At 43.6% G+C, this 18159-nt stretch overlaps 1 protein-coding gene across 1 annotated transcript in view; it reads left to right on the plus strand.

Annotated features, from left to right (window-relative positions):
• CTNNA1 (catenin alpha 1) overlaps positions 1-18159 on the plus strand; it is a 93242-nt gene that overhangs the window by 68723 nt on the left and 6360 nt on the right. The window contains exons 12-17 of the mRNA XM_075209780.1: positions 679-879; positions 2366-2517; positions 7680-7790; positions 8836-9017; positions 10503-10608; positions 11847-11981. Of these exons, the coding sequence (XP_075065881.1) occupies positions 679-879; positions 2366-2517; positions 7680-7790; positions 8836-9017; positions 10503-10608; positions 11847-11981 (887 nt within the window). The remainder of the gene's footprint in view (positions 1-678; positions 880-2365; positions 2518-7679; positions 7791-8835; positions 9018-10502; positions 10609-11846; positions 11982-18159) is intronic.

Below are 18159 nucleotides of genomic sequence, written 5' to 3' on the forward strand. Positions count from 1 at the left end.
TGTCACGATTGTGGTAGATGTAGTCAATATGCTCACATCCAGTATTGTAAAGTTGAAACAAATGTAACATAGAAGGTAGTATGATATGGAGTAAAAAAAAACGAAACAGGTTTTAAGTGAAAAATCTCGCCATAAAGTAACTTTATTTAGAAAATAATAAACACCTTTTAAACATTGTAGATTTCTTTTTCTTGCAGCAGTCAATGATTTGTAGGCCTTCACATCAATATTCCTTTTAATTGTTGGTAATACGTTTTCAATAAAGTTAATCCCTTCTTTTTATTTTTTTGTAAAAAAAGTTCTTATACTAGGGTGACTGTGCTTTTCTAGTGGGTATATATTTTGAGTGTATTTCCCTGATACCCATTGGCCAAGCATATCAGGAGAGGCCCAGTGCTGCAAAGCATTTAGTCACTACTCTTTAGGTCCAGCACTTTGGTAGATCTACCACTGTGTTTCACACAGATCTAAATGGGCATGACACAAAAGCTTGTAGCTTTTTTTTGACAGGTCTGTGGCATGTGTTTTGTTGATATTCTTGTGGACAATCTTAGAAGTTAAAAAAAAAAAAAAAAATCAGAAAAGGGTAATATATTGTTCTTAATCTATTAACTGCATGCTTTATAAATAGAAAAAGACTTAAAAATTTTAAAAAAAGATTTTTTTTGTTTATTTCAGAGAATCATATTTTGGAGGACGTCAATAAATGTGTAATAGCTCTTCAGGAAAAAGATGTTGATGGGTTGGATCGTACAGCTGGTGCAATACGTGGACGTGCAGCAAGGGTTATCCATGTTGTCACATCAGAAATGGATAATTATGAACCTGGAGTTTACACGGAAAAGGTTTTGGAAGCCACCAAACTTTTGTCAAATACAGGTATGATTAAACAGCCATTTAAGATTGAAATGCAAGAAATTGGTTGAGCTTTATTTTTTGCAAGAGGGCGGACATGTCTGCAGGGGAGTCCAAGCTCGCTGCAAGTGTTCCCAAGTCTGTCTATTACGAAGTCCAATACCTGAATTAATTGCATTTGTCTGGCATGTGACTTTCTGAAATTTTTATGTATGTTTTACAAGGGTGTTTTTTTCTCTATTTTGCGTCGCTTGAATTTAATAGAAAGACTAGTATATGTAAAACAGGACAAGGCAAAGACAGGACATTACAATAACGCCTTTAGTATTTGTCTCAATGCAAGTTTCATTTACAGTTTCTTTTTCTGCTCAGCCATCTCTTTGTAATGTGCAGTGATGTTTAAGGGTATAAGCATACATATATATCATTATCTGTCTCCTCCATTCCATTTTATGACCAGGATGAATGCTCAGATGATGAGCTGTGATCTCTATGTAGAGACTTCTGTTCAGTGTACGCAGATGATTTACATAAGTGGATGGCCGAACAGAGCATTTTCTTCTCCACTTAACCATGCTCCATTATTGAGCCTACACCCCTCCTTTGTTCACCTTCGCTCAAACATAACAGATGAGGTCTTCCGTATCATCAAGCCCTAACACAAAAAAATAAGAGCAAGGCCTATTGAAGTTCTATAATCTTTTGTCTATGCACTAAATTTACATGAACTACACGTTGTGAGGCTGTGCTAAGATCTAAATTCCATACACAGACCGAGAGACACTAAGGTCAATTTAATAGAAACCAATTGGCCTGCTAGTATATTTTTCGAGTGTGGGAGCAAATTGGTGCACCTGGAGGAAACCCACAGTGCAGTTAGGCAGAAGTGTTAAGCACTAAGCCACTGTGCTGCCCATACCATGCTCACAAATTCTTTTCCTCTGCAGTGGTTCCCAAACCGTGCGCCGCGGCAATCTCAGAGGTTGCATGGTCAGTGCCAGTGGTAAGCAAGGCAGGGGACTACTTGGTAATTACGTAATTTGGATTAGGGGTGCCTTGAAAAAATTATGGAGACCGTAACAGTGCCTCGAGCTGAGAAAACTTGGGATCCACTGACCTTTGCATTGATTAACAGTGCAGGTTTTACAATTAATTCTTGTCTGCTTTCTATTGTTCTCCCTAACAGCTCCATTGCAGCTTATGTAAAATTAAAAGGGTAATTGTTTTACAGCAGCTCTGAAGTGAAAGCTTACTACAGAGAATTATAGAATGAAACTGTGGACAGTGAGATAATCTGCTATAACCACATGTCACGTGTAATGCTGTATACATTAACTATATCAATAAACACAGATTATTAGTCAAACAGGCATGCAGACATAGGAGAGTGGTGTGTTTTACATACAAAGGTTTTTTTTTATTAATTCGGTATGATGGTGTTTGTTTACTGTTACCCAAATGCTTTTCAGAGTCTTGGGTTATTTATGATGTAATGTAAATCTACTTTCAGTTATGCCACGCTTCACGGAGCAAGTTGAAGCAGCAGTTGAAGCCCTAAGTGGGGATACCAATCAACCAATGGATGAAAATGAATTTATTGATGCATCCAGATTAGTGTATGATGGCATACGTGATATTCGAAAGGCTGTACTCATGATAAGAGTATGTTTTATTTTTTTCTGCAATCTCTGAATGAAAGAGGAAACACTATATATTGACAATCTATAAAGACTAAATTTCCCATCTAGTCTGCTTTTATTAAACTGAAGAAATATTAATATGATACGTGATTCAGAACAATCTATAAGCTAATTTATCCCCTATATGTACACTTATAAATGTTTCTTTTGCACATACTGTTGGGGGACACTGCTCACCTTGGGGTATAGAGGGTGCTGTGGGAGTAATGGCACTAATAACTTGTCTACCCTGCTCCTGTCACCTCTATGCCCCCTTTTTTGATAGTGCCTAACGAGTAAGGCACAATTTTAGTCTAGTCTTAATTTTTGCTTAATTTTTATTTAAAATAGGTTTATTTTTAGTCTCATCATTGCTGCGTTCATACTGTGACTGTCTTGCCTAGTCCCAGGTTCAGGACGTGAGGTACTCTGTCACTGTCCCCCTGAAAGGATGGATCTGTATCATCCTGGAAGAATCGGATACTGAGGATTTGTCTGCTTGGGAGGAGGATCTCTTCATTGGGCAGGGGGTGGAAGATCTGATTGTGGTGATTAGACAGGCCCTTAATATCACTGACATTGAATAGGCAGCACCTCAGGGTTCCCTGTTTAAATGGGTAAAGAAAAGAGCAGTGCCTCTTCTGAATTGTTAGAAATCTGGCAGGGGGCCATGCTCAAACCAGATACCCGGTTTCAGATACCAATAAGGTATCGCCTGTATTACCTCTTTCCAGAACAGGAGGTTGTGTCTTGGGAGACACACCCAAGTGTGGATGTTCCCATCACGCATTTGGTTAAGGCAACGATTATTCCTCTTCCTAGTTCTGTAAATTTGAAAGACAGCATGGACAGGATATGTGATGGGTTGTTAAAATCCATTTAAGTTAGCGTTTTGTGCTTCCTTCCTCCCTATCATGGCCGTGGCATGGGTGGTTTAAGCTGTGGAAAAATAGGCCCTCGCACTGTGTGATGGGCTCCAATCTTGTATGCCCAGGTCCAAATTATCCACACTAGCAGCTCACATTAAGGATGCTGCTGATTTCCTGGAAGATGCGGTTTTGGATGCAGGTTAGCGTTTATCCAGGACTTCCTCGGTGGTGGTGACCAGATGCACCATCTGGCCTTGATCTTGGGAGGCGGACTCCGAATCCAAAAAAGCCCTGGAGGGCCCTGCCTTATGATGGTTCCGGCTTATTTGGCCCGGCTTTGGAAAAGTTAATTTTCCAGGCCACTGGAGGTAAGAGTTCACTTCTGCCTGTGGCTGTTTCCAAAACAAAGGGCACAAAATTTTGCTCCTTTCGTTTTGTTGGGAAAATGAGGAGTGCCTCATCGAGGGGATTAGTATTCTGTCCTGCGAAGGACAGCTGAGAGAGAGACAGTTTTGGACTGGACGAAGTTCTGGTGACAAGCAATCAGCATGACTACCTACAACCCCCACTAGGAACTTCAGTGGTGGGGGCTCGACTGCTAAGCTTTCGGGATTAGTGCTTCAGTTCTGTCACAGACATCTGGGTAATGGGGGTGGTGGACAGAGGGTACGTGATAGAACTTTTAGGGGCGCCTCCACAGCGTTTTCTGTCTACTCCCTTACCAAGCGACGAGACCAGGAGAGTGGCACTTCTGGGGACCATTCAGTCCTTGGTAGCAGCAGCAATCATTGTTTCAGTTCCAGAGGAGTAATGAGGGTTGGGTTATTACTCCCACCTCTTTCTGGTACAGAAATCAGATCTGTCTTTTTGTCCCATTTTGAATCTAAACTCCCTCAACACGCAATTGAGGGTACCCAGTTTTTGGATGGATTCCATCCAGTCGGTTATCAATTCAATGGGAAAGAATGAGTTTCTAGCATCATTGGATATCAAGGATGCTTATCTTCATATTCCCATATGAGCCAGTCACCACAGCCTCCTGCAGTTTGCAGTGAACCAGTGCCACTTCCAATTCAGAGCGCTCCCATTTGGGCTGGCCACAGCACCTAGGGTATTCACGAAGGTGATGACAGTCATGGTGGCAAGGTTACGTCAACAAGTGGTGACTGTCTTGTCGTATCTAGACAATTTTTTGATCAAAGCAGATTCAATCGCTCGCCTTTGGGATCATCTGGACCTCATGGCAAAGATGTTTTATTCCCATGGCTGGATAATCAATTTCAAGAAGCCAATCTGGTTTCTACTCAGCACATGGTCTTCTTAAATCTTTTCTTCAACAGGATATGCCAGAGGATCTTTCTACCTTGGGCAAGATACAGAAGATCAAACTCCAAGTAAAGGTCTTGCTGTTCCTCAGACGCATATCCATTCTTCAGTGTATGAAGCTGATGGGACGTGTGATGTCCTGTTTTAAGGGAGTACAGTTTGTCCAGTTTCATTAACGACCCTTCCAATGCGAAATCCTTGCCAAATAGAAGAGGTCAGAGCCTCACTTGGAAATACAATTTTTTTTTGTCTCTCACCAGTGACTTGTCCTTGGTGTGGTGGTTACAGGCAAGGAATTTCAACCTGGGATGTCCCTTCTCAGTTTGGGAATGGATAATTGTGACCACAGATGAGGCTGGGGGACAGTGACCTTGGATCTGAGATTGCAGGGTCTCTGGACTCGGGACAAGGCAAGATTGCCCATAAATGTTCTCAAGTTAAGAGCAGTGTACAATGCTCTGGTCCAGGCGCAGCTCAGGCAGCGGTACAGACCTATTCAGATCCAATCGGTCAACACCATGCCAGCGTACATCAATCACTAAGGGGGAACAAAGCGTTCCCTGGCCATGAGAGAAATTGCCAAGATCATAACTTGGGTGGCACAGCAGGTTCCTGTCATTTCAGCGGTCTTCATACCAGGGGTGGACAATTGAGAAGCCGATTACCTGAGTTGGCATACCATACAACCGTGGGAATGGTCCCTACTTCCAGAAGTGTTCGCCTAGATTGTTCAGAGGTGGGTTCAGCCAGAGATCGACATGATGGCCTCTCGACTGAACCACAAGGTGGACAGGTATTGTGCCAGAACGAGAAACCCTCAGGTGTTTTTGGTGGACGCCATGATGGTGCCCTGGAGGTTAAGTCTAATGTATCTGTTTCCTCAAATTCCAATTTTGCCTCTGATCTTGAAAAAAATCAGATTCGAAAGGGGTGCAGTAATTCTTTTGGCACCAGACTGGCCGAGAAGATTTTGGTACGCAGATCTTCTTGACCATAAGTTTTTCTCCTCCTTGGAATCTGCCTCTCAGGGAAGAGCTCAGTCAGGGTCCATTTTTTCATCAGAACCTAGCACGGTTACCTTTGACGGCTTGGCGGTTGAATCCTTGATTCTTAGACAGAGGGGTCTGTCGGAAAGGGCCATGCACGCAATCATCAAAGTTTGAAAATCCACATCTTCTAGGAATTACCATTGTATATGGAAAGCAGGTATCGGTTGGTCTGAGGCAAAACGAGTAACGACTGCTTCCTTCCAGTTGGCTAGAGTGCTACAATTCCTGCAGGAAGGTTTGTACAAAGGTTCAGGTTTCAGCTTTGTCTATTTATTTCCAAAGGAGGATGGCCCTGATGCCAGATGTTCAGACGTTTCTTCAGGGCTTCCTTTTGTTCCTCTGCTGGCTCCATGGGACCTTGTTGGTTTTAACAGGTTTACAGAAGTCACCGTTCGAACCACTGGAGTCAGTATCTTGAAGCTTCTTACATGAAAGGTTTCATTCTTATTGGCTATTTTCTCATCCAGGCCTGTGTCTGAGTTGGTGTCTCTGTTTTGCTGTTCTCCTTTTTTAATTTTCAATAACGACAGGGCTGTTTTGCGTACCAGGCAATCTTTACAGTCAAAAGTGGTCTCTAGATTAGAACTTTGTTATTCCTGCATTGTCTTAGGACTCTCCATCCAGTAGTCAGAGTTCGGTTATACCTCTGGATGTGGTTAGAGCTTTGCGGATCTATGTTGACTGTACAACTTCCATTAGAAAGACTGGTGCTCTAATAGTGTTGTATGATGCTCGTAATTGTGGCTGGCCAGCCACTAAACAAACAATAGCTAGATGGATTACTGCAATTATTCGTCAGGCTTATCTGTCAGAGGGTTCTCCGGTTCCTGATGGACTCACAGCTCATTTTACCAGGTTACTTAGCGCTTCCTGGGTGGCACGGCATTGGTCCTTGGTTGAGTGGTTGTGTATAGCGGCTTCCTGGCCTTCCATTCATATGTTTACCAGAATTTACCTCCTCCATGTCTTTGCATCCAAAGAAGCAGGTTTTGCATATAAAGTGTTACTTGCAGCTCAGTGTGAGTGTACCGACCACTAGGGGCAGCTTTGGAAAGTCCCCAAGATTAGCAGTGTCCCCCCAACTGTATGTGCAAGAGAAAACAAGATTTTTGTACTTGCCGTAAAATCTTTCTGTTAACACAGTTGGGAGACGCTGCGCTCCCACCCTTTTTTTGTATTGACCGTTCTGTTGAGTGTTCTGTTGTTTGTGTTTCGCCCTCTCTTGTGTCTTTGTTAGTTAAATAAACTGAAACTTCCTGCTTGAGGGGGCATAGAGGGGAGGGGAGCAGGCTTTTAGTGCCGTTACTCCCTCAGCGCCCTTATACCCCAAGGTGACCTGTGTCCCCCAACTGTGTTAAGAGAAAGAGATTTTACAGTAAGTACAAAAATCTTGTTTTTTTTTTTCCCCTATAAATTTATCCCAGGTGTTATTATATTTTTATTCTTTAAATCCCCTTATTTTTTTGTTTTCAATATATTTAATTGATTCTGTAATAAACTAGTATTTTGAGTAGGATGTAATTGGTGGAAGATTTCTTCTGTCTGATGTGTTGGGTTACATGTACTGAAATCCTGCTCTACTGTATGATAAGGATACTAGAAATCACTGAGGAGTTCTGTTGTATTATGGAGGCCCGAGGGCATAGGTAAAGTTCATTTACACAGGTCAACTCTGATATAATTAATAATGTGCAACAAGGAGTGTATTAACCATTGCATATATACAGAAACACAAATAAATATATATATATATATATATATATATATATATATATATATATATATATTTATATTTGTGTGGCTGTTTACATGTAATTGTTTCAGTTTTACAAATGTAAAAAATAACATAACTTCTATATTTTGTTTTTAATTTTTATTTTATTACCAACATTTTGTCCCAGACTCCTGAAGAGTTGGATGATTCAGATTTCGAGACTGAAGACTTTGACGTGAGGAGTCGAACCAGCGTCCAGACTGAAGATGACCAGCTTATTGCTGGACAAAGTGCAAGAGTGGGTTTTATTTCATTTTAGATCAAATAATTTAATACATTAATTTTTATAATTTAGTTAGGAAAACGCTCTTCAGGAGTGGTATTTGAGATACTGCTGGTGGGTCTTTTATTTCCTCTGCATGCCATACTTCGTCTCTGTGTTGGACAAACTTATCCAATAGTTAATACCTAGAATGCAAAGTTCACATCAGTTATTTGGTTGGGAAAAAATTGTGCAGCGAAAAGGCTGTGCAAATCTGTGAATATATTTTTTTCACAAATATCCATTTATATAATGCACATCATGTAAACATACAATTGCTCTACATGTTGTAGGTTACAGTCCAAAGACGAACATATTATTGTTAGCATTAAGCAACATTGGGTTTGGCCAGCACATTTTAGTCCATTTATTTGCCCAATCACTTGAACATATATCCTGGGTGCATTCCTTGAGGGAAGAACAGTGGAAAGAAAAGAATGCTCTACTTTCCACTGTCCTTGTTCCAGTTCCTGCCTTGCTAAGATGACCAAATATCTCCTTGTAAAGAGCATTGATCTCTATGTGGTATACAGCCTCTATTACCAATATGCCTTTACGCACAAGCTTTTAATGTGCAATTAAACATGTTAAGGTACATTACAGCAAGTCTCTCGAAAGCCATATGTGGATTGATCCCACCATTCTGCCCAAGTGGAGAGTGACATGACTAGTGTCCAATTTGGCACTTTTAGCCCGATCAGTTTCAGGATCGTTGGGTATATAGATATAACCACATGTTATCTTCTGGGAAAGTGATTAACAGCAGAACTATTGTGGAAGGATTTCTGTGATATTCAGTCACAGTGATTCTTATTACGTTTTTTGTGGGCAGAGACTGAGGATCCACAATCTTCTTCTCGGTCTCCTTTGTGCCTTTTATGTTTTAATTAACTATAATTTGCCACTGGTCACCACTATTACCTATACGTAGGTTCAGAGCTTTGCTGTTATGCAATACTGCCTGTTCCTTATATATTCCATTGAAAGTGCGCTGAATATAATATACATTTTTATATTTTAGGCAATAATGGCTCAACTTCCACAAGAACAAAAGGCTAAGATTGCTGAACAGGTTGCTAGCTTCCAAGAAGAAAAAAGCAAACTGGATGCTGAAATATCAAAATGGGATGATAGTGGAAATGATATAATCGTTCTGGCAAAGCAGATGTGCATGATAATGATGGAGATGACTGATTTTACTAGGCAAGTCCTGGGCTTGTGTTTCACGTGGTATAAGAAGTCTGAATATCTTTGTTGTGAACCAATGATTTTTTCCACAAAGTTTTTCACAGAAACGCTTCATTTTCACATTTCTAAAGTATACTTTATTTGAGTAGACTATAAATGGTATTATAAATAAATAAATATATCTGTCTATATCACATGGTTAGGGGCGGATCCGGAAAAAATGACAGTGGGCGCACCATAATACAAATATATTGCTACCAATTACCAATATAATAGTTATATTATTATAGCAAGGGAAGAGCAGAGAGGCTGGTGCAGGCAAGGGAAGAGCAGAGAGACTGGTGCAGGCAAGGGAAGAGCAGAGAGGCTGGCGCAGGAAAAAAAATCATAACAATATGATGGCACCAATGGTGGAACATCCATTGGTGTGGCAGGTGCAGTGCCCAGGGGCCCATGGAAATGGGGCCCATTGCATTGGAGATGCAGATGGTCGGGGGCCCCGCTTCCCTCTTAATCGCCTCCCTGCACCAGGCCCACAACTTGCTAGTTCCGACTCTGGAAGACAATTCATGCCATGAAAGGATAGGCTGCAATAATAGATCAGCCCATAAAATGGCTGCCTTCAATATATATAGGTGATGGGTGCATATTACAGGTTTATTTGTATTTCCGCTACAGGGTGGTATTATGATCACGGACTACAGTAGATATTAATGTGTCATCAGCATCTTAAATCAGCACCCAGCACCTTATTTAAGTTTTTATTTTTGTTAAATAGGAACCATCTATCATACTGTTCCTCTCCCCATTTCATCAGTGACAGGACGTGATGATGTCATGCCCGAAAGTCAGTGAGAAGGAGAGAGCAGCGAGCCGGAAAGTACTGGGGGACACGTGCCCCAGTAACCAACAAATGTATTCCAGACATAAGGTCCACAACTCTGGATTCTTGTAAATGAGATAATAGGTTTTCAGGAAAAAGCTGATTATAAAAGACTTATACAATAGGGCATGTCACAATGTTTGTGGGCTTTAGGGATCTGCTAAATATGAGGTATATGATGCTATTGATTTGCAAAATAAAATGTTTTCTTATTTTATCATTGATGAATTTAGCATTAACTAATTTCAATAGTGGGGTGGTACCCTCATTAAAAATCTGATGTGACCAAATCAGCCTGGATGTGCAAATATTCAGTGTTTACATCTGATATGTCCTTCAGTTACAATGTCACCCAAGCCCATACAAGCCTCTATAATTCGAATGGTTGTATGTATTTTCTTTCTCTTAATTTTACATTAGACATATCAATAAAAAATATAATGGTACCGTCTCTTTATCAAGATGGATTGTTGGTGCATCTGTACTTATTTGTTAAATCTCAAACAATTTAACTCTTAAATTAACTGCATTAAATATTGTCTGAGCTCAGTGTGTTATAATACCCCTGTCACATTATATGCACAAGTGATCTGGAATTTAACTCTATCTCCTTACAGAGGAAAAGGACCACTTAAAAACACATCAGATGTAATAAGTGCAGCTAAGAAAATTGCGGAAGCAGGATCACGAATGGATAAATTGGGACGTACCATTGCTGACCATGTTAGTACACCATTTTGTTATTAGCCCTATTGTTTTAATTTTCTATAATAATAAGACGATTGGAAACAAACACCGTAATAAAAGACTGACAAAGCGGTAGAGGGCCCTGTTTGTGGTCGTACAATCTATAGTGAAATAGGCGTTCAGTACACAAGATTAAGTGCCAAATATTGCAAACTGGTACAGCCAGATAGCAATGGGAAAAGGTGCTTAGTGGGGCTATGTGATCCAGACACACAGCAATGTTGGTTTTGCATGCCTGATAGGTGAGGTTTCAGTCCAGCAAACCTTCAAGTGTTTCCTAAGGAGTAAATGTATCAAGCCTAAAAAGCAAGTCTTGCCCCTAGCAACCAATCACATTCTAGCTATCATTTTTCTAGAAAATGTTCTAGAATCTGATTGATTTCTATAGGCAACACCTCCACTTTTCCTTTTTTAGAAGGTCTTATAGATCTACCTCTATGTCTTGTTACAGGAGAGAGGGAAACCCACAGAGTGTGTGCAGCCCAAAAAAGTCCTGTTATCAGAAATAGGAGCAGATCATGAGTGTGAGGCACCAATCAGAGGGGCTAAGTTGGGAGGTATTGAGACAAGAAAAGAGTTGTATGTTGGTGTAGTTTTGTTAATGGCTTTGTATGTTAGTGTTTATATTGGATTCGATAAATTACAGGCAAGTAATGCAGGGACTGACAGAGCGGAGCAACAATAGAAGAATATTGTGCAAGGAAAATTAGTCCAACAATTGTATTTAAAATAGATTGCAGATTTTGAAATCTGGTGGTGGGGGGGCAGTCAAAGGGATTTGCAATAGTCAATGCATTTAATAAAGGTTTCTGCAGTGAGATGTGTGTATTCTGGAAATGCTTCTTATATGTATGTAACAACATTTGGAAACCATTTGGATGTGGGAACAGGACAGTTCCGAGTTGATGATGACACAGAGGCAGTGAGTGTTAGTTTATATTCGTATTGTCAACATATATAGAGTTTTCAGGTAGTTAGCTTTTAAATATATGTATAATATTAACATTGCAGTAGTTTACCTAGTTTAAACTTGTGGCATAGTGCCAGAGAGATGGATCTAATGTAACCCATAGGTTTGAGATAATGTAAAACCAAAACAATTGTTTCTTTAAAATGTATTGAAATGTTAGCATGCATGCTTAAGGGATATATGTAAAACTCACTTTGTTTATTTATTCCAATGTGTTCATTATGATGTTCATTTTATTTCTTAGTGTCCTGATTCTACATGCAAACAGGATCTTTTGGCATATCTCCAACGCATTGCTCTTTACTGCCATCAGCTAAATATTTGCAGCAAAGTTAAGGCTGAAGTTCAGAATCTTGGAGGGGAATTGGTTGTCTCTGGAGTAAGTTGAAACATTTTTCCTTTTATGTAACAAATCATATGAACTGTTGCATTTCAGGTTTTTAACGTAAGGCCCAGTAGAACTGTATTGATGTAGATAACCATTCACAATTGCAAACATTTAAAGAAATTATTTACTTTTTATTTCGTCTGTCATTTGATTTTTTTGATTTTTTTTTTTAAATTAAAAAATGTTATTGCATAAACACGGGTGACAATAAACACGAATAAATGATTGAACATCAATTGAGTATCGACTAGTGTCACTTTCCATAGTAATAGCGCAATTTACAGTAGAACAAGGTAACAATGAAAAGAGGAAGCAAGTCAATCTATGGAAATTAAGGGGGAGAGGGGCGGGGAAGGAGGGGTGGGTGTGGTCGTCAGATATAGAAAGCCAGAAGAAGTGGGGAACCCTACTGGTAGGGGAGCAGACAGAGCTGTATTATGGGACTCGGGGAAAACAGTAGGCCCTGGATCATTCAGGGAGGAGGACTAAGGGGGGGAAGGTGAGGTGGAGATGTTAGCTGGCTTTTTGAGCCTTAATAACCTGCTTCGCCTCCTCTAAGGTTGGCAGCAACCTTGGGGGGGGTCAGCTTAGGAAGACGGGCGTCCATCAGAAAGCTCTTAATGCACTCTGCCTGTCTCTGGTGGGGGAGCGCATCCGGATGTTGAGGGAGATTATACAATTTCAAATATGAGTTTTTAATTTTGGCTCTTACACAAGGACACCCGAGGAGTTCCTGATAGCCAGGAGATTGCGGACTGAGATTCTGGTCCGCAGCCCAATGGCCAAGAGCTTGTCTGCCTTGTCGCCCTTCTCATAAAAACGCTGGTTCAGCCATTTAAGCTTGTTGGCCACTTGGTGAGAGAGCAGAAGGTTGAGTTCGCCCCTTCTAGCCTTCAAACCTTCTAGCTGCTGAAGGGAAGTATTGAGACATACAGTTTTAGCAAGTCTCTCCCTCTAAGCGCTCGCAGCCAGGGCCATTAGATGACCTCTGATGACGGACTTATGGGCATTCCAGAGAGTCGTGGATGGAATATCGGGAGAGTCATTTGTTTTAAAATATTCAGACGAGGGATCTAAGGTGGGTTATAGTGTTACGATCATGGAGAAGAGATCCATTAAGTCTCCAGGAGAAGGAGGAGGGACGTAAATTTAAGGAGGAAAAGTCGGATGAGGTCCGCGGCATGATCTGACCACGTTATTTAGTGAATATTGGAGTTAATGAATTTAAGGTTTAGGTCATGGATGAGCAGGATCATGTTGATTCAGGAATATGTATTGTGGATGGGAGAGTAAAAGGAGTAATCTTGGGCCAGAGGGTCAGATACTCGCCATGTACCGTACAGGTTGTGCAGCTTCAGGAAATCTTGTAAGGGTCTAGAGTTCCTCCCATCTCTCCTGATGGGGAGGTTGGTCAGGGAGGCAGACCTATCCAGGGAGGGGGTAAGGACCGCATTGAAGTCTCCTCCCACTATCGGCTTACCCTTACGGACCTGAGATAGTATTGTGCCTAGACGCTTGAAAAATTTATGCTGGTCCTGATTTGGAATGTAAATATTCACTAGCCTGCAAGGAAGATTGTTCAATTAACCCACATGAATAAGAAATCTACCCTCCTTATTGCTATATGTATTTAGGAGGTTGAAAATGAGGTTGCGAAAGAAAAGGATTGTCACCCTGCGTCTTTTCTGGGTAGAGTCGCATGCGTGATAGGTGAAAGGGAATCGCCTCCGGATGAAGATGTTTAATAAAGTGAGTTTCACAGGAAAGACTAGATCACCTCTAAGGGCCTGTAGGGAAGCAGACAGTTTGCTGCTTTTTTGGGTGACGTTGAGTCCCTTGACATTAAAGGATATAAAGCAGAGAGTCATGAGAAAGTCAAAGGCGGGGTGGTTGGGTCAGGAGAGTGAAACAGGGGCAGCAAAATATGGCACTGACTAGTTAAGGGAGTGGAAAAAAGAGACAACCAAGTAAGGGAGACATGGCATGAGTACAGGAAGTGTCGAACCACAGGGGAGAGAGGTTGGGTGTGGTGCTGGTAGGGTGAGGGGAATGATACACTGAGTATCCAGGGACCAGCTGAGAGCAATAAGCTCTAAAGGGGATGTGGCAGATACCAACCACCGGATAGGTGAGATAAATGCAAGCAGGGGGAGGGGTGAGTACCATCTCCCCAGTGGGCTCGGGGGGAGAAAAAGGTCAGGGGCTAGAGCAATGGAGCATAATGGGGGGACCTCTTTAGGGGCATAGCGAAACACATTAATGGCATAGTCCTAGCGGTGCATTATGAAAACAAAAGAGGTAGACATAGCAGATAAATATCACATATAAGGGCACGTACAGATGTAGTTATGAAGAAAATAAATAAAATAGGCCTGCAGATGATAGAGGGAAGGGAATCACTCTGCTAGGACAGTCAATATCAGCAGCACAGTGTGGCGCTGAAGAGGCGGTAAGAAAGGAGCAGTAAAAGGCAACCAACCTACAGTATGAAAACATTGAGAAAGAAACAGTATTGGCAACATGGAAAGAACTGGAGGCAGGAATCCTCTCGAGGTTCTTGGGCAGTGTCCTGTGGGGTCAGTCAGTAGGTGAGCATAGTCCACTGAGAGAGGCCCTGTCATGGGTGCACCATCATAAAAGAAGGACTCCCGAAGGCAGGAAGGAGCTCAGAGAATTAAGTTATGAAGAGGAAGACTTGCGAGGGGTGGAGGGTTTCGGTACTGTTAACCATTCACTTTGTGGTGATCTTTGAGGTCGAGTGGTGACATCCCATGCACCTGGATCAGATGGCTGGGAGGAACCTGAAGGAGATCCAGGAGCTAGGCCCAGCCGATGAAGAAGAGCCTGGGCTTTTGGGAGCATGCATGCAGAGATCTAGCGTTCCTGATACCAAACGAAGAGGCGAAAGGGAAAGCCCCATTGATATTGCACATTGTGATCTCGTAGGGTTGGTGTTGCTTGTGCAATCTCTCGGCGTCTAGCCAGGGTAGTCAGTGACAAGTCCTGAAAGATCTGTAAGTTGTGACCTTCGTATGTTAATGTATATATTTTCCTGGCCCCAAGTAGAATCATCTCCTTGGCTGTGTAGAAGTTGAACCGTAGGATGGCGTCCCTAAACTGCTTTTGGGTGGGCAAACTCAGTTTTAGGGCTCTATGAGCTCTGTTCAATAGTAGGTATTTTTTCTGGGACCTCACGGGCCAGCTGAGACAATAGCTTCTTAAGGTATTGATCCAGATGCACAGATTTGACTGTTTCAGGGATGCCCTTCATGCGAAGATTGTTCTGTCGGGCCCGGTTATCCATATCTTCTTGGTGCTCCTGAACAGATGCCATTGCATTGCAAATACGCAGAATGTCCTACTCCAGTCCTGTCTGGGAGGATGCCACCGCCTCTAGTCTCTGTTCAACTTGATCAGTGCGATTGCCAATAGAGGTCACCTCCACATACAGTGAGTGCAGAGTAATTTGAACCTCTGAATGGACAGAAGACTTGGGTTCTTTCATTTCTTTGATTAGAGATGGTAAGTCCCGTCTGGTGATGGGGGATGTGCCATTCGAATTGGAATCAGCAGAAGTGTCTGATGAGTCTGTCCTTGCGAGCGAGAGGCTGGGGTCGTCTACTTTCTGAAATACTGAGGAAGGTTTTTGGAGTGAGGGTTTTTCCCACCCTTTGGCATGGTAGAGGAAGACTGGGATTGGCGAATCAAGCAGGTATGGATGGGGGTGTGGCAAACCCAGGCAGAGTAGTAGAGTAAAATCTAAAGAACAAGCCCACGGCGGTGGGAGGACTCGCATAAATCTGGAGAAGTACAGTGGTGTAGAATATTATCCTGGGTGGCAGGATAGTCAGCAATAGCCTTACTTGTCTTGGGCGGAATGTCCTCTCCTGATTTACAGAGGTAGATGGCCTGGGGTGCCGGGGTCGGGGTGCGCCCACATGGATGCGGGAGATATCAGGGATCCGGGAGCCGCTCACTGTGTGTAGCAGCTTTAGGCGCCAAATTGGCCTCCGGTCTGTAGGTCCGCCTGGGGTGGGTGTAAATCTCCGGAAAGCTGCTCCTGGGTTCTGGTGACACTGTGGTATCTGGGCGGTAGAGGCGAAGCCCTACAATGGCAGGGAGAGCCCTTCAGAAGATAAAAGAGAGTTTGGACATCCCGGAGCTCCTACAAGTCACAGCCAGTTAGTATGACTGCCAGGCCACACCCCTGTCATTTGATTTTTAACTTATAACATATACGTCATACATACATTTACATTCTTGCACTAGGAAACCGTAGAGGACTGATAAAAATGGCAGGGCATGTAACAGTACAACAAAGCAGCACATATGCATTTCCTCATTGAAATGCACATATATGGAGCGAAAGAAATCTGTTTTCCACTTTTTTTCTAAGGTGGCATAAAAATCTGACACTTTTGTGATATAAAGTCTTTGCGGTATCTATGAGATATCATTATATTAAATCAAATACCATAAGGAACATCAATTTTTATATTGTAATGGGCAAATGGATCCCAACTGAAATCATAACTGACCCACATACAAGTGGCTTTAAACTCGGATAAAGCTTGACTGTGTTGTGCAGTTGGTTATTCCCTAGCTCGGCGGTTCCCAAAGTGTGCGCCGCGGCTCCCAGGGGTGCCGCGGCGCTGTCACTGGGGTGCCGTGGGCCAGCCAAAAAAAAAAGAAAGGAAACAGAAACTTATCAATCCATGCGGCACCGGGACCCATCAGCCTCCTCTCTCCCGCAGCTGTCACTGACGTCATTCAGTGACAGCTGCGGAAGAGGAGGCTGCTGGGTCCCGGCGCCACGCGGATTGGTAAGTTTCTGTTTTCTTTCTTTTTTTTTAGCCTGGCGCGTGGCAGAGGGAGGGGGACAGAGGGCAGACCGAGGGCAGAGGAGGAGAAGGACAGATGGCAAAGGAGGAGGACAGAGGGCATAGGAGGAGGGGGACAGATGGCAGAGGAGGAGGGGGACCGAGGGCAGAGGAGGACAGATGGCAAAGGAGGAGGACAGAGGGCATAGGTGGAGGGGGACAGAGGGCAGACCAGGAGGACAGATGGCAGAGGAGGAGGGGGACAGAGGGCAGACCGAGGGCAGAGGAGGAGGAGGACAGATGGCAAAGGAGGAGGACAGAGGGCATAGGAGGAGGGGGACAGAGGGCAGACCAGGAGGACAGATGGCAGAGGAGGAGGGGGACAGAGGGCAGACCGAGGGCAGAGGAGGAGGAGGACAGATGGCAAAGGTGGAGGACAGAGGGCATAGGAGGAGGGGGCCAGAGGGCATAGGAGGAGGAGGACAGATGGCAAAGGAGGGGGACAGAGAGCAGACCGAGGGCAGAGGAGGACAGAGGGCAGACCAGGAGGACAGATGGCAGAGGAGGAGGGGGACAGAGAGCAGACCGAGGGCAGAAGAGGAGGACAGATGGCAAAGGAGGAGGAGGACAGAGGGCATAGAAGGAGGGGGACAGCGGGCATAGGAGGAGGAGGACAGATGGCAGAGGAGGAGGGGGACAGAGAGCAGACCGAGGGCATAGGAGGAGGAGGACAGATGGCAAAGGAGGAGGACAGAGGGCATAGGAGGAGGGGGACAGAGGGCAGACCAGGAGGACAGATGGCAGAGGAGGAGGGGGACAGAGAGCAGACCGAGGGCAGAGGAGGAGGAGGACAGATGGCAAAGGAGGAGGGCAGAGGAGGAGGGGGACAGAGAGCAGACCGAGGGCAGAGGAGGAGAAGGACAGATGGCAGAGGAGGAGGGGGACAGGGCAAAGGAGGAAGGGGACAGAGGGCAGAGGAGGAGGACAGAGGGCAGACCAGGAGGACAGAGGGCAGAGGGGGACAGAGAGCAGAGGAGGAGGGGGACAGAGGGCAGACCAGGAGGACAGAGGAGGGGGACATATGGCAGAGGAGGGGGAGAGAGGGCAGAGGAGGGGAACAGCTTGAGAGATGGCAGAGGAGGGGGCCAGCGTGAGAGAGGGCAGTGTGCCTGGTTGCAGAGGGGGCAGTGTGCCTGGATGCAGAGGGAGCAGTGTGCCTGGTTGCAGAGGGGGCAGGGTGCCTGGATGCAGAGGGGCATTTTTGCATACAACCAAATAAGTATTTCTGTCGTGACCTAAATACTTATTACAACTTTTTGACCCAACTACCTCTAAAACAGGACTGTTCA

The sequence above is a fragment of the Mixophyes fleayi genome, chromosome 4 (genome assembly GCF_038048845.1).
Source record: "Mixophyes fleayi isolate aMixFle1 chromosome 4, aMixFle1.hap1, whole genome shotgun sequence".
Taxonomy (NCBI): Eukaryota; Metazoa; Chordata; class Amphibia; order Anura; family Limnodynastidae; genus Mixophyes; species Mixophyes fleayi.